The sequence below is a fragment of the Phyllostomus discolor genome, chromosome X (assembly GCF_004126475.2).
Source record: "Phyllostomus discolor isolate MPI-MPIP mPhyDis1 chromosome X, mPhyDis1.pri.v3, whole genome shotgun sequence".
Classification (NCBI taxonomy): domain Eukaryota; kingdom Metazoa; phylum Chordata; class Mammalia; order Chiroptera; family Phyllostomidae; genus Phyllostomus; species Phyllostomus discolor.
Window position 1 is genome coordinate 2077813 of NC_050198.1, and position 24039 is coordinate 2101851.

At 44.3% G+C, this 24039-nt stretch overlaps 1 protein-coding gene across 2 annotated transcripts in view; it reads left to right on the plus strand.

The window, feature by feature from the left end:
- The window catches only part of FRMPD4 (FERM and PDZ domain containing 4), a 646734-nt gene that overhangs the window by 470704 nt on the left and 151991 nt on the right, over nt 1-24039 (plus strand). For both annotated transcript variants that reach the window (XM_028523079.2, XM_036016728.1), the window contains exon 3: nt 8507-8623. In XM_028523079.2, coding sequence (XP_028378880.1) covers nt 8507-8623 — 117 coding nt within the window. The remainder of the gene's footprint in view (nt 1-8506; nt 8624-24039) is intronic.

The window sequence follows — 24039 nt, forward strand, 5'->3', positions numbered from 1 at the left end:
GTTGCAGTTTAGGTTCTAATAATGCAGGATACAGGCTTATCGGCCGTGGGTGAACTCAGGGGTCCCGTGATGGCCACATCTATGTATGCATTCTTATCATGCAGAAAGAACAGACCTGGCAGCTGTTCAACAGTGGAAGGTAATAGGAAGACTTATGTTATTGCTTCTATGTATTTAGGTCTCCCATCCAGAAGCAAGTAATCCTATTTCTATTTGGTGCAATTTTGTGTAGCTAGGAAAAGCGAGCACCACAGGACCACGTCTGTGTCCGCTGAGTGAACAAACAGGGTGCATTGCACACCTACTATTGCCAGGTACTGGGAACTCTAGGTATGTAAGATGAAAGACACTGGTGTCCTTATAAAAATTGTAATTGGCTGAGGGATATTACAGACAAAAAGAGATAATTCCAGTTCAATGTCACAGTGCAAATGAGAAAGGTTCAAGTGGCAGGAAATTATTAACAAGTCAGTGTTTATTGAGCATAAGCTATGTGAGGAATGTGGAGTTTTTTTCAAGTTATAAACTCTCAGGAGCTTATAATCTAGGAAGACATGGATTGACACGGTAATTGTAGAAGGTAGAGGCTACCTCAGTGGTGTACTCAGTGGCTTCCTATAAATACAGGAGAGTAAGGCACTCATCTTAGTCCTGACTGGGGAGTGAACCCACAACTTCGATGTGTCAGGGTGATGCTCTACCCACCTGAGCTACCTGACCAGGAACAGAAAGTTTTCATATGCCTATGGATGCAGAAAATTGTAAAAACTACATCATACTGGGTGCACTCTTTCTGCAGCCAATTTTGTTCATTTGTTTTATATCCATTGTCTCAGTCGTCCTGGTGATAACCAGCCTCTCTTGCGAAGGGGTTGTGACATTTAAAATGGAAGAACCTGTGAAAATCCCTAGAAGGGGGCTTGCCTAATAGCAGTGACTGAACACGTATTACCTGTCTCCTCCCCGGACCCACGCGCTTACTGGCTAGAAGGCTGGGAGCTACCATTGCAATGCCTAAGGTTCAGCGCCAGTGCCGTCATGTACCTTGGACTGTTATATTAATTCCATTCATATTGAGCTTCTATTACACGTTGGACACTAGTCTGAGCAAGAAGAGAAAGGTGATGAAGGTCCTTGCCCTCACAGAGTGCACGCCAGCCTTGGCATCGTGTGCGCCGACAACAGCATTCTAGTGAAAGGGGCTCGATTATTGAGGGGCCGACTGTTCCCCCTTTTGGCCCTGGAGTGCCTCTCACGGCATCCTTGGCCAGCCTGGCCCTTCTACATCTGTTTCCTCCAGTACAATGCAGGGCTAATTATAATTGTCCTTCCGGATCCACTGTGTTGGAGAATCCAGTGTGCTAATGGATTCAAGTGCACTTTGCAAAAAAGCAAATGTCTAAATCAAAGCAGAGCTGCATCGGACTTGCACGGACACCCCTGTGTGCAGTGTTTGGGGACTCGACTAGATACATGTTGTCCATCTTGCAGGATGTCTGAAGATTGTTTACAGAGGGAGGCTAAAGTTGCTATGTCCACATTTATGAAAGAAACCCACTTAACCTGGAGTCAATTCTCCTAGTGATTCTCCCAGATGACCAGTTAGGAAACAAGGAATTCAGTAGGCTGGTAAGAAGTTGGTATTGAGACTCCGGAACGTATAATCACACAATGAGTTTTATTGTGTGGGTTGCTGAACCACACAGTGAAGATGCTGAATATAATTAGAAAAAATGGTTGACTTTGGTTATTATAACATACATCCAAATGTCCTTCGCCATCGTTAAACTCTTGATTTATCCTTCATTTAAGCTCCACTAAAATGAATTGGCTATGCATATATTTTTTAGTGCCTGCTTTTAAGAGGTTTGGCATTAATATTCAAACCAGTTCTTGACTGCCTACTTTTCTTCCTCGACTAGGTTGTCCTGTCATCCTTGTCATAATAGAAGTGAAATCTCAGAAATTGTTGGTAGGATGCTTCTTCTCGGTGGATGGCTTTGAGGTTATTTTCTTCCTATTAATGTAGCTTTCTTCTCATGCCACCTGTGCTGAAAGCTGCTACTAAGGGACCATGGGATGGAACACTTACCTGTTTGACTAGGCTGAAATACTGTGGCCGCTCTACTAAAGCCTTAATGGATGACCAGAGTTACATTCTAAGATAGAACAGAATGCAACCTAATTCAGAACATGTCTAGGTAACAACGGCATGATTAACTGGAACCGTAAGATTACATTGGGCCCTGGCCAGTGTGGCTCAGTTGGTTGGAGAGTTGTCCCATACACCAAAAGGTTGTGTGTGCGATTCTCGGTCAGGGCACATACCTAGGTATTAGGTTTTGTTTTGATTTTTTTAATATATTCTTTTTTTAAAGATTTTATTTATTTATTTTTAGAGAGGGAAGGGAGGGAGAGAGAGAGAGAGAGAAACATCAATATGCGGTTGCTGGGGGCCATGGCCTGCAACCCAAGCATGTGCCCTGACTGGGAATCGAACCTGCAATGCTTTGGTTCGCAGCCCGTGCACAATCCACTGAGCTACGCCAGCCAGGGCCCTAGGTATTAGGTTTGATCCCTGGTTGTGGCGTGTTCAGGAGGCAGACAAGAGATGTTTCTCTCACCCCAGTGTTCCTCTTTCTCTTCCTCTGTCTCTCCCTTTCTCCCTCCCTCTCCCTTCCCTGTCTCTCTCTTCCACTAATACATATATAGTAAAAGACTAGGTTGGTTAGTCAGTGACTCATTAGAACAAGAAACTTTGCAGGAGAGAACCCCTCAATCCTTAATGACCACACGAAGTTGGTCAGTAACAGAAAAAAAGGCTGCCACCAAACTTGGAGCTTTTTAAATTCATGCAGAACCATTTTGGGTTTTTTTCCTCACTTCCTCTCTGTTTCTGTTGCCTTAATCCGCTTGCATGTCGGCCTTCCGGGTCATCTGTTTGCAGATTGTTTGAAATTAGGAGTGTTGCTAGCTTGTGGGTACTATAATCCGGCCACCATTTCGAGCAAAATAAATGAGAAAATACTTTACATTTTATAACACTATCTGTAACACTATACAGCCTTGGGTTATTCTGAAAACAGTCTTTGTGAGTTCAAAGAAGTAAGGATGATTGAACTCGGGGTCATATTTTATTCTGTTGGATTTTTGTGGTGTCCGTCTGTGTCATGGATGAGTAACTGAATAGATGTGGCTTAACTGAAATGGACATGATAATCAGCTTCTCAGTACCAGTGTCGGAGGTACAGCTTCATCCTGGCCCCTGGTGGTAAATACTGCTGGGTGTTTAAGGAAGCTCAGAAGCTGAAGTCAGACTTCATTATGGTGCAGTGTTCGTGGCATGTAATTTGGAGTAGCACATAGCGTGCTTTTGTCCTGGACACTCTTCTAAGTAGGTGCAAACCGCCAGCAGGAGCTTTGCGTAGGGTGACTCTGAGTGGGCTCTACCTTCCTCATCCCCCATTTCCACCCCCCCAGTACGATCTACATAAAATAGTACTCACCGCAACATGAATCTCGCTCCCAACGACATCGCTGGACCTATTTCCCTCAAGTGAAGGAAATCCGGTGCCTCCATCGGACGTGGAGCCTCCGTGTCTTTATCTTTCCGATACATTCACTAATGCCTCACCGGCATTCTGTTGTGTGGTGAGGTAGACTTGTGAGTACCCAGGAAATCTTGCATGTGGACGTGATCTTTCAAGTGTTAGGTCAAATGGAAAAGTAGACGTTATACTATTAGAACCACTTGTAGTGCAGCATACCGTCTGTGGATGATTCTGTGGGAGTCCAGCACTGTTCTCCTGGCTTTATAGATCTCACTGATCGGCGTAACATTGCTGTGAGCTGGGTGTGGTTTCCATTTGACGCAAAAGCTAAAACCCGGGAAGACTAAGGATTTCACCCAAAGCCGTGCATCTGTTAAGTGGCCAACCTGGGATTTAAAGTCATTCTTTCTGATGTAAAGATATCTACTTATCATAATTAGGCTTCAAGTGGAAACATCAAGAATGCTTTTTTTTTAAAGTGTACTCAGCACCAACTATAGGTTAAGCCCTGAGCTATGAATTCTATACATTTATTACTGTAGGAGCTAAGGAGGGACACCACTGTCAGTTTTTCTGGATGACTCTGTGTTCTGCAGGCTGTTGTGTGCCTTGAAGGTTGGTGAGCAGCAACCCTGGCCTCCTCCACCCAGTAGATGACAGAATTCCTGTCCCCCGTTGTTAGCCAACAATGTCTCTAGACATTGTCATTGGCAAGGGTGCCCTGGGGCAAAACCAGCCCAGCCTGAGAATCAATGAGTGAGACTAATTCCAGTTCACAGATGATGAAAATAAGGCAGAAAGAGTTCAGAGTCCAGGGCCACAAAGCTCACAGTGTTTGAATCTGACCTGGGACTTCGGAACCAGGCCTTGTTTTCCCTTTCTCACACGGTATCCCTTTTTGTGATCCGGAATCCTAGGAAACTCCGGTCACCAGAGAGCCTGCAGCTCGTTTCCTAAGAGCCCACCTGTTCCTAGGTCAGGTTCTCTGTGAAGATCGTATTCAGGTTCCTGCGGTGTACCGACGGAAAGAAAAACCGTGGGTCACTTCCGCCCGTGGGCCCAGCACAAAGAGCTCTGCAACCTTGCCTGTCCCAGTCACCGCTGTTACCACTTCCTGCACATTAGGAAGATATTTGATGTCCAGGGCTGTTTCCATCTGTTGCAGAGAATAGATGGGTGAAGCGCAAAGTCACAAATCAGTTCAGTGAATCCTGGGGAGTTTCTGGACGGACTGAAATAGTCCTGCTGCCAATGTAGGTCGCTATTTTTAAAGCTGAGCTAAGTGTTTGAATGCGGTTCACACAGCCATGATCTCAGGTTGAAGTCACGGAACAATCAGAGTCGCAAGGAATCTCAGGGCCCAGCCTGAGATGAGGAGAAGTTGACCCTGCCTACCGGGGAGCACACGCACAGCTGGTAGTCCCGGCTCCTGGGAAAAACTATCTAATATTTTATTCTGTTTGAGACCAGCTGAAACTCTTCAACTTCTGGTGTAACTGGGGCTCACTGCAACGCCTTCTGGCCCTTGTCTTACCAGAGTGGGGAAACACAGATGCCTGATCCTTCCACCCTTTTCTAGTTTGAGCCCAGGTAAAGCCATTTAGGCTCGTTTTCCTACCCAAAGTCCCATGTCCTCTCGAGGGGGAGGCAGAGATGTGTGTAGCAGAGATTTGGTAGCACATGCTACACTGGGCCAGGCAGCAGCGTACTAAGTACTTTGAAAACACATGTAAGATTCTCCCAAGGACATGGTCCTATGATCACAATCTTACAGAAGAGTTTGGGGCCTGAGTGGATTAGAGAGGTTCAGTAACTTGCTCAAACTGATGAAAAAGAACCGGCAGAGCCTGGATCCAAGAGAGTTGGATTCCAACCCAGCAAGCCGGTGTTTCTAGGAGTTGCGTGGACACCCGCGTGGGGCACGGTGTCTTGGTTGCCCCTTCACTTTGGAGCTTAGGGTTCAGTAGTCTTAGGTGCTGCCTAGTAATGTGCATTTCTAAGAACTTCCTGTGTGTTGTTGTCCTGAGACTGCAGTTGCTGCTCCAGAAGCCAGGTGGTGCTGTACCGCCTCACCCTGCTGCTGCCATCTCTTCTGTACTAGAGGGGCTTCTAAAGGCAAACAGCCAGGGAGTCTGCCTTTATATGCACTGGCCCTTTGGCTGCTCTTACAGTGGACACTTGTTTGCCTTCAGGTAGAAAACCGTTTCAGTAGTGACGGGATGGGAGGTATTTGGGAGTGGTGGGGAGTTTGGTGCAGCCATAGAGGTGGGAGTCGGAAAAGCAGTTCTCCTGAAACATCTTCCCAGTTGAGAATAAACAACCAGTGCCCAAGGCTGGATATCGTTGGGGTGGACTTCCAGTAACCACACGGCACAGAGGCAGCAGCCAAATCCCTCCACAATTATGACCCGCATCCTTGACTTTCCTCCAGACTGTTATGGATAGATGTATGCAAAGACTTACCTTTCATCTTGCGCTTTTAATTCCCTACTCTTTACTCATGCCTTTGTGACCTGTGCATTTTATGTCAACATAGGAACAGACAGATACATAGTCATGTCTTAGTTTAATTAGTGATGTCCTTTGACCTAAATTAACTCAATTAGTGTTTGAGGATTTTTCCAGGTGTAGTTCTTCACTTGGTGTTTTATGACAAGAGAATTTATGGGAGCCTGGCCTGCTGGCTCAGTTGCTTGGAGCGTTGGCCCATCCACGGAACATTCGCAGGTTCCATCCCTGGTGAGGGCACATGTCTAAATTCTGAGTTCGATCCCCGGTCAAGGTGCACACAGGAGGAAACAGATCAATGTTTCTGTCTTACATTGATGTTTCTCTGCCTGTCTCTCTCTCTCTCTCTAAATTAATAAACATATCATCCAGTGAGGATTTAAAAAAAGATTTATTAGAAAACAACGTTCTGGACTGTTGTTTCCTCCTTCCTGAACATACCGTACAGGACAGAATGTCATTCGCAATAAAATTCAGGTTTCCTCGAGCTCATTATTACAATTACAGTATTTTACCCATCAATTACACAAGGAAGCCTGTGTCTTTCCTTCAGTGATTTTTAGATTTCACAGGCGGGGGGAAACAATGGAAGAAAGGGAAAGAAAAGAGAAAAGGCAGTGTACTGTATTTGCTTTTAAGAAGTTACCCCCTCTGGAAAAGGTTAATATTCTGATATAGCATGTAATTTAGTAAATGCGGAATCAGTGGTTGCGTTCTCTACCTAGGCCTCCTTTCTCTTTCAAGAGTATTCTTCGTGTCACCCCATACTGTACTAATGGTGTCACAAAGCTGTAATAACAGAATATACTGTATTCATATCTCTAAGGGCTGGGGTTTTTTGGTCCCACCTTCGAAAGCGTTCCCAGTGGGCTCTCAGCGAGTGTCGCAAAATTGGTGGTTTGGGGTGGTAGCTCAGCGTGGAAACTCGTGTGTTCTCTCCCTGTGGGGAAGCAGCACATTTTGTTAAAAAAACCACCCGAGGAAATTGCTACCACCGAGTTTTGCAGGAAGGAGAGGAACAAAAAAAAACTCTTGCCACGTCTTTGTTTTTGGAACCGTCAAAAGACAAGAAATAATCCTATGGTAGCATTCAAAATTTGCCAGACTTGTACTAAGTGTGTGAACACTTGTTCACTGTACTTTAGGACGGACATGTGAAAACCGGAAGGAAGTTGAAGAACAGAGTGGGAGGTGGTTAAATTTATGCCAAATAGTCCCTCTGGAAAACTTACAGGAAATGGGCTTATGTCTCCTGAGGACGTTTTGGGTCCTTGGCAGATGTATGAGTTGGATGCGGGGTTTGGAGTGAGTTCCCCTGCCCCATGGAGAATTAGGTCTCCCCTCCTTAGAACCAGGTCGACACTCCTGGTTTGGGTGTTGGCTACATGAGATCTACAAGGCATATCTGTGTAAGCTGTGAATGCTGTGCCTGTTGTAGGAGGCAGGGTCCGTGCACTACTGAGATGCTGATGGTGAGGTGCTTGAAATACCATCCCTGCTATTGCCCACACTCTCTGGTGCCACACTGCAGTTGGGAATTGTCCGCAGGCTCCTGCAGACTAGACTCTCTAGTGAGTAACTTCACCTGGAGCAGAAGGCGAAATAATGAGGAATGTTGGTGAATCATACATGGTATTGCTTGTTTCTTTTCCACTGTTCATCTCGGAAGGAGTCTTGGATATTCACAGACTAGTGGAAATTCTACAGGCCCCGGGGAGAAGTGGACTGACTGGTACTTGGCAGTGTTGCTGAAACTGGGCTGGAGCCACGGTTAGGGGTTGTGGCTGGGCAGCGCTGTCCATCATAATATTTTGTCATGTGGAGTCACTTCCCCTTTCCTGTTCATCTTGGGAAAGCACTCTTCTAGAAACTTCTCTATAACCTATCCTTTCATTTTGCTGACAAGTCAGATAAGGTGTGCATTTTTGTTCCAAATTCATCTGGAAGTTTGTCTAAGGTTTTATGGCTTACCTTGAGTTGAAGTATGGCTAGTACGTGTGGAAATTTTGTCTTTGGTCTGAATAGTTCAGGGTATTGGACCCAAAGGCCCAATGAGGTCGTTTATTTTTACATGTGTATTGCTATTGTGGTGTGATATCTCAGTGTCTGGTCTCAGGAATGTGTACTTAATGGAAAGTGTGCAAAACTTTTGTTCAGAACTGGCTTGTGTGTCCTCAAGAAACTAGATCTTTCTGGGGCATTCGTTGTTTCCTCATCCGCAAAATGGAGTCAGTACATTTCCCTCATAGGGCATCTGGTAAACACTAAGCCAAATACTACGAAGGAAAATTCCAAGCTTACACCTGTCACAAACGATTCATTTCATCAGCTCAGGATACATACAGCCCACCGTGGAGAGGAGCAAGTGCTGGGCCCCTTCTGGTGCGTCTCAGAAGAAATGTTCGGGAGTCTGGTGTAATGATGCTTTTGTTTCATTTTTTTTCTAGCCACAGGACCAAGTCTTCAGGCTGGCCACCTCCCTCTGGAACCTGGGGCTTGAACCAGGTTGCGCCCTATGGATGGGAGATGACGTCGAACCGGGATGGCCGCGACTGCTTCATCAGGTAGGTTGAGCCTGACAGAACCATCAAATCTTTGGGTTTTGGGATGTTTCTGTGTTGACCCTCTACCCAGGAGGACTAACATATGTATATTGTGTACCTATGACCATCTGGAGGCCATGGCACCATGAAACTGATTTCCTGTATTTACTGAATCTTGTGGCATGGGGTCGCTTCGTTCTTGGACAGGTATGTTCTTAGAGTGACAGTTCCCAAGGCAGCCCTGGGTGCTCATTGTCTGATGCTCACATGAAAGTTTGGCATGAGGAGTACCACTCACAATGCTTTCTAGAAATACTCCAAACAGAAATGTTACTAACTCACCTATAACTAGAAAAACCAGCTCAAGGGATAATGTGCATTATGGATTGTGTCATAAATTTGTCACGCTGACATTGACTAAGGTTTTGATTTTGCTGGTGCTTTTTTTAAAGATGTGTTTTACTTATTTTTGACAGAGCAGGACAGGGAGAGAGAAAGAGAGGGAGAGAAACATCAATGTGTGGTTGCCTCTCATGAGCCCCTCCACCAGGGGCCTTGCCCGCACCCCAGGCATGTGCCCTGACTAGAATCAAACCAGTGACCCTTTGATTCACAGGCTGGCACTCAATCCACTGAGCCACACCAGCCAGGGCAGTGGTGCTTTTTAAAAAAATGTGGATATATATATAACAGAAAATGTCCCATTTTAACTCCTTCTCAGTTGTACAATTTAGTGACATTAAGTATTTTCACAGTGTGGTACAGTCATCACCACTACCCATTCCCAGAACTTTTTCATCACCCCCAACAGGAACTTCCTCTTCCCCCTGTTCACAGCTCGCTGGTAAGCTCTGTTCGACTTTCTGGCATTATGAATCTACCTATTCTAGGCACCTCACCGAAGTTCAATCATGCAGTATTTTCCTTTTCTATGGGACTTGTTTCACTTAGTATAATGTCCTCAAGGTTCATCCATGTGTAGCACATACCCAAATCTCATTCCTTTTCAAATTGGATAATACTCCATTGTGTGGATGCATACCACATATATTTATCCATGCATCTGCCAATGGATAGTGAGGTTACCTGTACCTTTGGGCTTTATGAATGGTGCTTGTGTAAATATTGGTGTGCAAGCATCTGTGTGTGTCCTTGTTTTCTACTGTCTTGGGCATCTAATTGGGAGTGGACTTGCTGGATCATAGGGTACTTCTGGGCTTACGTTTCTGAGTACCCACCAAACTTTTCCCCCGTGCTCTGGTGCTGTGCAGTTGTATGAGAAGAATGTTTACATGACACCTCTCAAAAGAGTAAGGGTCAGCCCTGCTTTCTTCTCCACCCTAAGTGAAATTCTTTTATTTTTAAGATTTTTAAAAATTTATTTATTTTTAGAGAGGGAAGGGAGGGAGAAAGAGAGAGAGAGAAACATCAATGTGCGGTTGTTGGGGACCGTGGCCTGCAACCCAGGCATGTGCCCTGACTGGGAATCGAACCTGCGACACTTTGGTTCGCAGCCCACCCTCAATCCACTGAGCTACGCCAGCCAGGGCTGAAATTCTTGATTATGAGAAATGAGTGACATAGATTTGAAATTCAGAGTGACAATTTGCTCTAGTCTAATATAATTGAGCAGAGATTGGTGGCCAAAGGAAAAGATATCTTTTGCACAGACTGCATTCTTTTATGTACTGATCAGCAAAGATAGGCTCCCCATGAGGTAGGGGATCATTTTTATAATTAAAACATCTGCCAAGAAGACCTGGCTGGTTTCTCGGTGGGTCAGAGCATCATCCTGATACTCCAAGGTTGTGGGTTTGATCCCTGGTAAGGGCACATCCAGGTATAAACCAATGATGCATATATAAGTGGAACAACAAATCAATTTCTCTCTCTCCGCCTCCCTATCTCTCTCTCTGTCTCTCTCAAATAAATAAATAAATAATTTAAAAAAATATATCTGCCAAAATTGGGGATATCCTAGCACCTCCATTTTAAGATTGTTGAAAGTATAGGGGAACAAGTCCATGAGTATTGTGGCCAGTTTCACAGTCTCAGTAGCTCAAATCTCTTCCCTTCCTAGAATTGCTCTGGAAACAATGAAATCCCAGCTTCCGAGTACATGCAGTGGCCCAGGGGCTTGCCTACTGGGTTCCTGTTGGGAAATTCAAGTTACCCTTTAAGTCCACCCAGTGCAGGGAGCCAATGAGAAGTGGCCCTATGGCTCTCCAAGGCTTTCCTGAGGACATGTTCATAGAGAAACTATCATAGAAGTGGCACTTATTGATGAATCTTTCAGAAAGCTTGAAGTCTTCGAGAAAGGCTAATTAATTGTTTTTGCTTACACCCCACATTCTGAATAGTTAATTTCATTTAATTTCCCTAGATCCCTCACATTGCTAGAAAGATATTTCTATATTATATTGTGCCCTGTATTTGGGAACATGGTCATGAATTTATGTCATTGACCCAGTTATGGTATCATAGATGCTTTGCGTCAAAACAGAAAAAAACTGCCCTGACTGATGTGGCTCAGGTGATCTGTTTTCATTCTATAGTGATGGGTCGCTGGTTTGATTTCCAGTCAGGGCGCATGCCTGGGTTATAAGTTCAGTCCCCAGTTGGGGCGCTGAGTAGAGGCAATCTGTTCATGCTTCTCTTTCACTTCGATGTTGGTCTCCATCTATTTCCGCCTCCCTCACTTCCCCTCTCTAAATCAATCAATCAATTTTAAAGGGAACATCTCTGCCCCAAAATGGAAATGTTCAAGAAAAGCGTACATTATGAATGCATGAAGGTGCATCTCCGATTGCTCCAGGTACAAAGGGTTTCCCTTCTTCCCTGGGTAGGTTTGGGTCCCTGTACCTTCCAAGCTATTTGGTCAATAGATAGGAGCGAGGGTGACCCTTGGTGGCATCTTCACATTTACAAGGGCCTAAGGCCAGTTGTTGACATGTGTAAGAGGAAATTAGCAAATGAACAGTGCCACTTTTCCAAATCTCCGGGGTGTCTGTCCACAGTCCTCAGAGACTCTCTTTTAAGATGGGAGGAGCCCTGGCTGGCGTAGCTCAGTGGATTGAGTACGGGCTGCGAACCAAAGCATCGCAGGTTCGATTCCCAGCCAGGGTACATGCCTGGGTTGCAGGCCATGACCCCAGCAACCGCACATGGATGTTTCTCTCTCTCTCTCTCTCTTTCTCTTTCTTTCTCCCTCCCTTCCCTCTCTAAAACTAAATAAATAAAATCTTATAAAAAAAGATGTGAGGAACTGGACTGCTTTGGAAAGTGTTTGCACTGTCCCTGTCACTAATGCCTTTTACAAATAACGAGAGTCATTCCGATTTTTTCCTTACCTACTGAGTAATGGCCATTATGAAAAGATTCCCTAATTAGCAGAGTTTCTGGGGAGTCCCCGTTTGCAGAATGGAGTCTATCCCTAATCATTAGTTTTAGAAGTTAAATGAACAATTAGCAAATGAAGCCACGGTTAGCAATTAGCACCTTTCCAGTTCTCTCTCTTTCATAATTTCTCTTTGAAAGAGATTAGATGTCTTCTCTTTTGATATTGTAGTAGGTTCTAAATGATAAGCCCCACCAGGGTGCCATTTTTGAAGGAGGTATAGCTGCTTGCAAGTGTTAGCCAAAGCGAAGAGAGGAACCAGGCTTCACGTGTTCAAAGAGCGTCAGAGCTAAGTAAGGGGGTAATTTTATCATTGCGAGTCTTTTAGAATGTGGTTCGGGATAGTTCAAAATGGATTCCAATTTCTTCCTCCCTCTCCCATTCCCAACATTTTTTAAAGATTTTATTTCTTTTTAGAGAGGAGAAGGGAAGGAGAGAGAGAGGGAGAGAAACATCCGTGTGTGGTTGCCTCTTGCACGCCCCCTACTGGGGACCTGGCCCACAACCCAGGCATGTGCCCTAGACTGGGAGTCCAACTGGCCACCTTTTGGTTCACAGGCCAGCACTCAGTCCACTGAGTCATACCAGCCAGGGCCCATTCCAAACTCTTTAGAGTAGGGCTGGATAACATGTTTTCTGTAAAGAGTTACTAATCCACAGAGTTAACAACATTGTAATGCCATCACACATGTGTTAATGTACATTTTTATAATCTTGAACAGTTTGCACATTAGTAGTTGTCAACCTTGGCTGCACATTGCAATAGCCTGAGGTGCAGTAAAAGATCTTCATTCGGGGGTGGTTTTGTTGGATTGGACTGCTATGCAAAAACAGCCTAGACTGGGGAGATTAAAATATAGAAAATTGTTTCTCACAGTTCTGGAGACTGGGAAGTCCAAATCAGGGTGCCAACTTGGTTGCCTTCTTTGTAAGGACTCTTTCTGGCTTGGTGATAGCTGTCTTCCTGCTGTATTCTCTTATAGAGAGAGCATAGAGAAGGCTTATCCCATAGTTTGGGCTCCACCCGCATGACCTAATCATCTCCAGAAGGCCCGGACTACCAACAGCATTGCACAGGGCATTAGTGATTTAGAACACAAAGTCATTCCATAGCACTGGATCTGGGGGAGATCCTAGGAACGGAGAGGTTCAGAATCTTCCAAGGTGATTCTGATGAACAACTATGGCTGCTGTTGTAATGCACTTTTCTCTACCAGACCTCGTTTAATATAATACAGAATAATTATCACAATTTCAAGAAGATAAAACTGTGTAAACTAATAAAATGGCCTTCCCAATGTGATACACATGGACCAAGTCCCAACCCATTGATTCTTCAAGTATACTAGATCCCCCATTAAGAAAGAGCATCTAGCCCTGGCTGGCGTAGCTCAGTGGATTGAGTGCGGGCTGCAAACCAAAGCGTTGCAGGTTTGATTCTCAGTCAGGGTACATGCCTGGGTTGCAGGCCACGGCCCCCAGCAACCACACATGGATGTTTCTCTCTCTCTCTCTCTTTCTCCCTCCCTTCCCTCTCTAAAAATAAATAAATAAAATCTACAAAAAAAAAAGAACATCTTTTGTTGGTATTCGGAGGAACAGAGAGCATTGCTTCGAAAACATGACAGATGCAAAATAAGAAGTAGGCACTTTATTTTTTAGGAGAAGAAGCAGAGGAAGGGAAGGGACAGAGACCCATGTAATGAGAGAAGAAAGTGCAAGGTAATGAAAGAGTCATAGGAAAAAAGAGCATCCTAGTTAGAAATGGATAAAAGAAGGGCATGGATGTAAAGAGGAATGAACAGAAACATCAAAAGTTCTCTGAGATGGTTGTTAAAATAACAGCATCAATAAATAGTGGGTCGTGGGTAAAGGTGTGAATGCTTTTGAATATGTGGTTGTCGATATAAAGAAAGATATTGATGGAATTGATGGAAATGTTTATAGATACACAGATACAGTTGTAGGCAGGTATAAATGGGTATAGATTATAGATATGGATGACATAGACATAGGTACACATGTGAGACCATACAACTGGGTGTGCCCAGGAAGGTGTTGGTTGATGGGTATTTTTCTGACATGACGATGGGTGGTACCTCCATTTACTATCACAGTGCTCTGCTTTGGATAATACAAGATGACGTAACTAAATATCACCCTACCAAAGACTGGAGAATTCTCACAAGATGGCCGATTTTATTTAATCTTGATAACTGTCTTTTAAGGTAGTTAAGGTATATTGAGGAATCTCCTTTTTGCAGAAAGAGCTGAGATTCAGAAGGGTCAGATTCTCCACATCCTTAGGCTAGTCAGCCCAGTACTTATACCCCATCTTCAGACACTGAGGTGGAGTTTAGTCCATACTAAGCCCCCTCTTGTTTTATGGGGCTCCCCACCAGTAGGCTTAGCCAGCCCTCTCCACGTGTGTTCGGCTCAGCTCCCCTCCACCTGTCCCTGCCACAGCCTCCCCATGTGGCGTCCTTAGCAAGGGCCTGATCCACCTGGTTGTCTGCTCCTGCACTTCTTTCAAAGGTTCTCCTTGGTCTCACACAACATTTATGGAGTACCCTAAATACTCAATATCCATTTATGAGTCAGATGAGTGCTTCCCTTCAAGGATCTTAGAGTGTGGAGGAAGTAACAAGTAAGATGCTAGCGTATGCTTTAAATACAATGGAAGCCCCCACAGAGGAATGAATGAATGAAATCTCTCAGGAGTCGGGGTGATGGCTGGGTGAAGATGCAGGCTGTAGCCATGGGCCTTGCTACTGAGAGAGCAACTGTCATTCTTGACTAAGCAATGTCGGTCTTACCCTCCTTAGCAATGCAGAACATGTGTAAGAATCAGTGAATAGGGGGCATCGTGTGTTATTATTTACCATATATTTCCGTGTGTAATTCATGCCCATGTTTCTGGCTCACACTTTCAGGAAAAAAATGTTTCATTTTATTCTTTTAATTCAGTTATTTATTTATTTATTTATATTTAGATGTTTTTATGGTAAAGGAATGGAAGCATTTTTAAATTATATTTTATTTAAAGCACAAAATAGTATATTTTGATTATCTTATGGTACAAGAAATTTTACATAGCAATTAATTACAAATACAAGAATACATACAAGGTAAAAGAAATTTTAAAAAGAATTAAAAACATTTATATAGATACTGAATTAGTACTACCAATGTATAATGCACACCCTTGTTTTTCTCTCAAAAATGTGGGGGAAAAAAGCATGCATTATACACAATAAAATACAGCATTTTACAGTTTTGAGTTAAATCGAATAAGAACATGCTTGTTTGTTCATGGGGGTAGGAAGAGTGCACGCAAAAATATACTCCATAAATTTGGGGGTTTGGTTTTTGTAGATTGAAGGAAAACTTTTTTTAAGATTTTTTAATTTATTATTTATTTTTATAGAGGGAAAGGAGGGAGAAAGAGAGAGAGAGAGAAACATCAATATGCGGTTGCTGGGGGCCATGGCCTGCAACCCAGGCATGTGCCCTGACTGGGAATCAAACCTGCGATGCCTGGTTCGCAGCCCACGCTCAATCCACTGAGCTACGCCAGCCAGGGTGAAGGAAAGCTTTAAAGAAGAAAAATAAATATTAAAACACTAGCTGGTAAGATTGATTATTAAGAGGCAGTGTGGAGTGTGGGGATAGGAATGGTGTAGGGGGAGACTGGAGGGTCATTTCCAAACTATATGCCCTGATTTTCCAAGTTAAAAGTTTTAGAGGCATATATACTTTAATTTGTTCCATTGTGCTGTTTCTCTGACCACCTTCCCTCTGTCAGTCAACAAAAGTAGCTGTGCGAACATATTGGACAAGACACACTATTCTATTGGTCTACCAGCAGTTCCCATGGCGCGCAATTCAACAGGGTTGCTACTTTGTCATGCAGAGGAATTCAGTTCTGGAAACTGAAGAGTGGCGATTAGTCATGAGATACGGGCACTTCCACTGTCTTCTCCAGTATGGATTTGGCCCAACTTGGGAGAAATCAGCCAGTCCGCCCTGCTAGTCAAGTCTGTGCTTAGTGTGAAATGTATTCTTGGCTCATCTATCTCCAGAAAAGAATTATCCAGAAAGATCCCAGCAGCTCGTGTGCCCCTCTTCCCCTTGTATTATTCACCGCAGAAGAAAGTCAAGTCAATGTGACCGGATTTTGTCATTGTAGAAATTAGAAATGGCAATGCCTTATGTCATCATTACTCGTGAGCCTCCGAGTATTCCCTGGCGACTCTACCTAGTCTCATTCAAGTGTCCCAAAGAGGCAAGAATGTTGATTATCTTTCAACATTATTTGGCATTCCTAGGGCTATTTTCCTTGATTTTTGCCCCAAAATTAATGTCATAAGAAATCTTAATGGTATTCTGTGGAAGATTTCCTGAATGTGTTACTCTGTGGTGGTTACTACTATTACCCACTACTCTGTAATATTTTCATATTTGAAACGATACAATTTCCTAATTTATCAAGCCTGCATTTTTAAAAAATTTATTTACTTTTATTCAGAGGGGAAGGATGGGAGAAAGAGAGGGAGAAAAACATCACTCTGTGGTTACCTTTTGTGCACCAGCTACTGGGGACCTGGCTGGCAACCCAGACATGTATGTACCCTGACTGGGAATCAAACCAGTGACCCTTTCATTAAAGGCCTGTGCTCAATCCACTGAGCCCACCAACCAGGGCTCAAGCCTACATTTTTAATACACATTGAACAAGGCACAAATGAATTGGAGACATCTCGCAAGCTGTTACCCTTTGTTTGCAGTAATGAAATGCAGAAGAGCTTTGTGTAAATTAACAGTTTTGCCAATAAAGGAAATAAGAGAGATCTATTTGAGGTGGGTGGCTCTTTTATTTTATGCAGTTCTAAATATCCAGACCAAACAACTGGCTATGGCTATGTCTATGTATGTCTATGTCAATGTCAATGTCTATGTCTACGTCTATATCTATTAGAAGCGGCATTATATTAGAGAAGAGGCAGTTTACCTCACTTTTGTGGTTTTAGAAAGAATTCTTAAATATATCACTTCCAAATGTACACCTCACATTCTCCATAAAGTGCAAATAATTGCCTAATGGCAAGAGCAAATGCCATTTGCTTAAATGCGTTCCTTAAGATCTGCGCATCCCGTCAAAGGGAGGAAGGTTTATTATCATTTTGGAAGTGGAGGAACAAACTAAGTGTGATAGCATCATTACATGAAATGAAAGGTAATTAGGTCGTGTCAGTGCGAAGGCTCCCAAGCTGAATGTTAGTGTCTGTGTATCTCCTTCACTGAAGCAGATTGGTTTTCCTTTGAATGTAACAAAGCCGCTATCTGCCAAGTTAGTCATCCCTGTTCCTAGCTGAGAGGTAAGTGTGCAGAGTTGATGGAAGGACTTCTAACAGGAAGGCTTTGAAATGACAGTGTCACTTCACATTCAACTAAGTATGTGACTCACAGAGCTGTGTGCTGGCCAGATTGTCACATATCCCAGCTCTTTCATTGTCCTTGTTCTTGAAACTTTGCTGTTTTCCTTCATCTGCCCAACACCCGAGGACAAGTCCCTGGTATGCTTGGCTTATTTTTGTCTTTAAGACCCAAGTCTCTGAAGGCATGGTGATTATCTTTGGTTCCTTGGGCCACTTGACAGCAGGGTTGGGACATGCACATTCGGGAGGAACTGGGGACAGCAGGTTGGCTGGCACACAGAGTGGCTCTTTCTGCTCCTAAGCTTTTATGTAGCCCCTAGGGATGGCCATGAAGTGGGTCAGAGAGGCCATTCGGACCCACAGGGACAGCCAACCTGTGCCAGGGAGTGGCACCTGGATGACCAGGTTTCCATCACAGACTGTAATTGAAATGCTAGCTTGGGGCTGCTTACCACCCCTTGCTTCTCTGGAGCGGCCCTTGGATCTCTTCTTTCCGGATGGAGCCAACCCTCGCGGAGAGCAATTTTGATGTCATCGCCCAAAGCTGGGGCACAGGCGGGAAATTCTGGTCTGTGCCAAATGCCACGTGGGGGGGCAGGGGCGTTGCTGCCAAGTAAATTGGCTGAACTTAAGAGGACACACAGTCACCTTTGTGGCAGGTGTCTTTTCATTATTGCCCGCGCTGCTGCCTAAGAGCAGAGGAGGGTCGGTGATAGAGCGCTTTACTGTGGGCCACCAGGGGGTGGGAAATAGCAGTTTCCTGCCAAGCCCTTGTCCTCTAGCTCCTCTCGGAGCTTCAGTCAAACCTTGTTAGCCAATTTCTGGGCAAGAGCCTCTTCAATTGCTAGGATGATGAGAGATCGCGGTGCTTTCTGTGCCAGCGGACACTGATCATCCTGATTTCAGCGAAGCCATGTAACGCAGTTATTCCATGAAGTGTGCCACTCAGCTGCTGCAGGAGCAGCGGTTTGGAGATAGCAGTTCAAATTGGAAAGGCCACGGGCTGCACTCAGAGCAGGCTGGTTTGATCTTAAAGGACGCTGCCAAGTCTGCAGGGCTGCCTACGTGATTGGCAGGCCCCACTGCACAGGGAAAATGCAGGCCCCCTGTTCTAAAGCCAGATAAAGGTATTGATGAAGTTACTCAAAGGCAGTGTCTGCCTATGTTCATTGCTTCCAATTCAATGCGAACGGGAATCCCTAATCTGGGGTGTAGCGGAGAAGGACATTTTATCCTGTGCAAAACAGCTCGGTTGTGTTATACCATGCCTGAGAAAATGGCACAGCTGGGAGTCGTTCCTTAAGCCTCATCGCCTGTGTGGCTATAGAGTTCTGCTCCACTCCTCTCTGATGAGACATCTTCCATGATTCAGCTCGGCCAGGGAGACACCGTGTTCAGTCTTTGGTGGAAAGGGGAAGTGTGCTCTCGGAGTCCGAGGGGAGCTAGCTTAGATGCACTGGAGTCCCTGTCCCTGGTCCCTGATTGGTGCATCCTCATGTAAATGAGGACTCTATATCCTTGAAGTTTGATTGGTGGTCCGAGAGGCTCTGTTCTGATTGGTAAGAACAGAACTGGCATAGCACTGATTGGATAGGGAATCACCAGTGCTAGTCATTGTGTTGCGGAAAATCACTCACTCACGGAGAGATGACGAAGCACAAACTTTATTACCCAGGGGGCTCAGAGGGGAATCCCAAATTCTGAGCCCCCAAAAGGCTGGACTGGGGTTTTCTTTATATGCTGGTTACACAGGCAGAAAGGGAGGGGGGTGAGTCATCTGCAGAAGCAGGCATACAGAAGCAGAAGCAAAGGTCAGTGGCCTTGAGATAACTGTTACCTTGGTGATGGCTCCTAGTCAGCTCCTCGTAATACAAAAACAAAGGCACTGTGATATTGCAAGTGTTACAGAGAGTACTGCTTATCTACAGAGCATAGAAACTTTTTTCATGGTTTTTTTTTTTCCTGCCACAGTTGAAGTAAGATCCTAGGAACTCCTTTACGAGGACCAGCTCAGATGGTAGGAACACCACGCAGGCAGGCAGATCAGTGCAGGTGTGTCCCTGAAGCATGGTGCGTGTGAGAGGTCTCTGTGCAGACATGGCCACTGGGCTCAGTGTGTTTTTAAATTTCAGCCCCGTTAGTCTGGAACACCCCTTCATACTTGGAGTCTTCTTTCTCAGGGTTCACATCCCTTTCTGCTGATTGATGCCATTCTAAGTTAGGAAAAAGAATACTTCTCTTTATTTTTTGCATTTATTTTTAGAGAGGAGAAGGGAGAGAGAAAGAGGAAGGGAAACATCACTGTGTGGTTGCCTCTCTTGCATGCTCCCTACCGGGGACCTGGCCCACAACCCAGGCATCCTTCCCCTCTCTCTCTCTTAAAGTAAATAAATTTTCTAAACCCACTCTTGAATGAGAAGCTGCCATTTCTTGTGCATATGAAAGAAGCCTGGGCCCACATCAGTGAAGTGATGTTTCGGGGCTCCCATTAGGAGCCATGCAGAGAGCAGAACATGGACCCCCAAACCCTATTGCTTCCCACTTGTTGTCAGAAAGCTCTATGCTGTATCTACAGTCAGGAAGCAGTTCTTATACAGCTTGGGCATCCGTGACCTACCTCTAAAGGGAATTCTAGCCCTGGCTGGTGTAGCTCAGTGGATTGAGTGTGGGCTGTGAACCAAAGCATCGAAGGTTCGATTCCTAGCCAGGGCACATGCCTGGGTTGCAGGCCATGACCCCCAGCAACCGCACATTGATGTTTCTCTCTCTCTCTTTCTCCCTCCCTTCCCTCTCTAAAAATAAATAAATAAAATCTTTAAAAAATTAAAAAATAAAGGGAATTCTAGAAATAGCATCGTCAAAATCCACCTGAGAAGTGGAACTTGTGATGCGAGAGTGTCATGACCGCCCCCCTCTTCCTTCTGATGTGGCTGCTGATGACAGGATGCGTAGCTGCTCCCTACCTCTTACCGGCCCCTGCATGGGAGGGGTGAAGGGACAGGAAATGATAGCTTCATAAAGCCCAGTCACAATGGGATGCCTAATGCATTAAGCAAATAATTATTACAGAGGTGAAAATTACATAGCAACATGTTGTTACTAATGGTCTACAGAGAAACAGCCTCATTGTACTTTCAAAAAGTTAATTGTCCATAGTGTTTGGAAGAAATTGTGCTCATTACCGTTGTGGAAATTTATCAGGCTTGCGGATAAAAGTCCCCAATTCATGTGCGGCGATGTTCTCTATTAGGCTGTTATACCAGACGACCGTCCTCCTCACTTTGCTTCAAACACACGGGCATTGCCTTCTTATGTCTTCTCAGCTGGTTCCTCTCTTTTAGCTCAGCATTTAAACTTCAGTTTCCCACATAAGGAAGCATATATTTCTGTTTAGAATCCTCAACAAAGAAACAGGGCTCAAGAATTGAAACATGGTGATACCATTCAGTTCAGATGCAAACATTGCTGGCACCTGGGGACTGTTCTAATACAGGGAATGAAGGACCTCAACGTGAGTTGGTTTGTGCTGTGCAGGATATTGTTGGGGCAATAGCAGGCTATTAGTATATATTTTCTCAGTAAAAATGTAGTTGTTATGTGTATATGAGTAGGTGGATGGGAGGATGAATGGATGGATGAATAGACTTTTTCTGAAGCACCATATTCAGTAGATTTTTTAGTATAAATGCTGGTACACAAGTCAGTAAGTGAAAATTCTCTCTCCTTTGTTTGCTTATGTAGAAATTTCACTATAAGAGTCTCACTACGTAGATAAAGCCTGTATCTTCTAATAAGACTTTGAAACTGCATTAATGCCTTATCACTCATTTATGTACTGTGTGGTTGTTGATAATATCTCCAAAATTCAGCATATAATGAAGATATCTTTCCCAGCTAATATGATTGCAGTATATCCCACCAACAAGTGCCATGGGATCCTCATGCACAAAAAGTAGTGAGTCGGAATACTTGAGCTAGGCTCTCGGCTCCGCAAGCACCAGTTGTGGAATGGTGGGTAACCATCTGGACACCATGGTCCTCATTCACCTCATTGTAAAGTAATGTGTTTCTGAGCCCTGTCTGGCGTAGCTCAGTGGATTGAGAGTGGGCTGCGAGCCAAAGTGTTGCAGGTTCGATTCCCAGTCAGGGCACATGCCTGGGTTGCAGGCCACGACCCCCAGCAACCGCACATGGATGTTTCTCTCTCTCTCTCTCTTTCTCCCTCCCTTCCCTCTCTAAAAATAAATAAATAAAATCTTTAAAAAATCTTTATAAAATAATGTGTTTCCACTAGAAAAATGTATCAGTTGGCTAGTTTTGTGGCTTACAAGCAACAGAAAATTGTTAACCAATTTAGTTTAAGCAATAAAAAAGTTTTCTTTCCTTTTATGCATAAAAATAATCGTTAAAACTGTTCTAAGTAAAAGGGGCCTAAGGGTAAGTGATAACTAAATATGATAGGATATCCTAGATGACTTTCTGGGACAAATACAGGACATCAGGTAACATCTCAGGATATTTGGGTAAGAACTGGACTTTAGCTCCTAGTAAGTATCAAAAGTGGTTCATTAATTATGACAGATATACCATGCTAATGTGAAATGTTAACAGTAGGGGGTAGAGGAACTCTCTGTGCTCTTTATAATTTTTTGTAATTCTAAAAGTGGCCTCAAGTAAGTATTTCAAATAAAAGATACAGTAAGCAAATTGACATCAGCAAGATCATGATCTAGGACACCTTAGACCCTCACTCTCCCACAAAGAAACTAATACCTGGACCAATGTACCTTTATGAAAATTCTAGCGCCGGATCAGTTGGCTGCAGCACCCAGACCAATGTAAACCCAAGAAGAAATTCCCGCAAAAGGGGCAGGAAAATTCTCATTGTTTTGTGTCTGTTCATGCACCTCCGTTATGTAACCGAGCACGGCACAACCAGAAGGGAACCTTCTGCACTGGGGACGTTTCCTCAAGTCGGAAACAAAACAGTGGGTCACGGATCCAGTGTTCTGGCTAGTCTGAGGAGCGTGTGTCTGTTTTTGTTTTTTTCTTTTTAAAGAGTTCCCATAAGACTGTCAGCCGATTTCTTTTCTTTCTTTTTTTTTTTAGATTTTATTTATTTATGTTTAGAGAGGGAAGGGAGGGAGAAAGAGAGAGAGAAACATCCATGTGCAGTTGCTGGGGGTCATGGCCTGCAACCCAGGCATGTACCCTGACTGGGAATCGAACCTGCGACACTTTGGCTCGCAGCCCACACTCAATCCACTGAGCTATGCCAGCCAGGGCTGCTGCGTGTGTCTGTTTTGTCAGAATCGGAGCTGTGACAGAGCTGATGGCCTTATTCACACCTGCTAAAAACAGACGGGGTTGCCGTGGCACGTGAGAGCTGTAGCTCCCCCGTTGGATTCCAGGGAGGACGAGAGATTGTGGGTTTGTGAACAGAAGGAACAAGCTGCTCAGTGAATTAATGTGTTGATTTTAAACTACAGTTTTTAATTGTATTTATTGATTCTTAGAGAGGAAGGAAAGAAAAAGGAGAGGGAGAGACACATTGATGTGTGAGAGAAACACTGGTCGGTTGTCCCTTACATGTGCCCCCACTGACCTGGGACTAGGGCCACGACCCAGGCATGTGCCCTAACCGGGAATTGAACTGGCGACCTTTCCCCTTTCGGATCTGTGCACAAACAACTGAGTCGCAGGAGTCTGAGCTGCTTAGTGGATTTCAAAGGACTAAAAGCACATGCACAAGCCCAGAGAAGACATTGGGAAAGGTATGATAGGTCCTAGAATCTCTTAATGAGATTGCTCATAGGAGAATGCTCTCCTATTGTTTGCTCACTTTTAGCAGTGCCTTTTTTTCCACAGTCAATATTTTGTTGAGTAGAACCATCTTCCGAGTGATCCACATCTTTTTTTTAAAGATTTTATTTCTTTTATTTTTAGAGAGGAGAAGGGAGGGAGAAAGAGGGGAAGAGAAACATCAGTGTGTGGTTGCCTCTCGAATACCCTCTACGGGGGATCTCGCCCGCAACCCAGGCATGTGCCCTGACTGGGAATCGAACCGGTGACCCTTTGGTTCTCAGTCCAGCGCTCAGTCCACTGAGTCACACCAGCCAGGGCTGATCTGTTTCTTAAAGGCTTTATTTTGCAGCCATTGCTCAGAGTGCCATTATGTATATGATAGTAGTAAGTTTTCACAACGTGGGTTCAATGATCTTCAGGATCGGAGGGCAAACCTGAAAAGAGGGATGGGAAGTGGAGTTGGACAATGAGGAGCAGAAGACGGAACAAGTGGAGGAAAATTAAATTCCTTTTAAAGAGCGTTTGGCTGGTTCTCAAGAAGAAGCTAGAAAAAGAAAACAGGCTTGAGAGAAAGTGAAGATCATTGGAATAGCATGCTTCTGTAGGAGGAGAATGATCTGTTTTCCAACTAAAATGGGCAACTGTGGCGTGATTTGGACAAGTGGATTTTGGCAGCCTTCTTGAATTGTAGTCCAAATACATTTAGCACGTGTAATACTTTTTTGTTCACTGTTTGTTTATGACTGCCTACTTCGAAATAAAAGAGTCTGAGCCTGAAGTAACCTGTGATTTCTGCA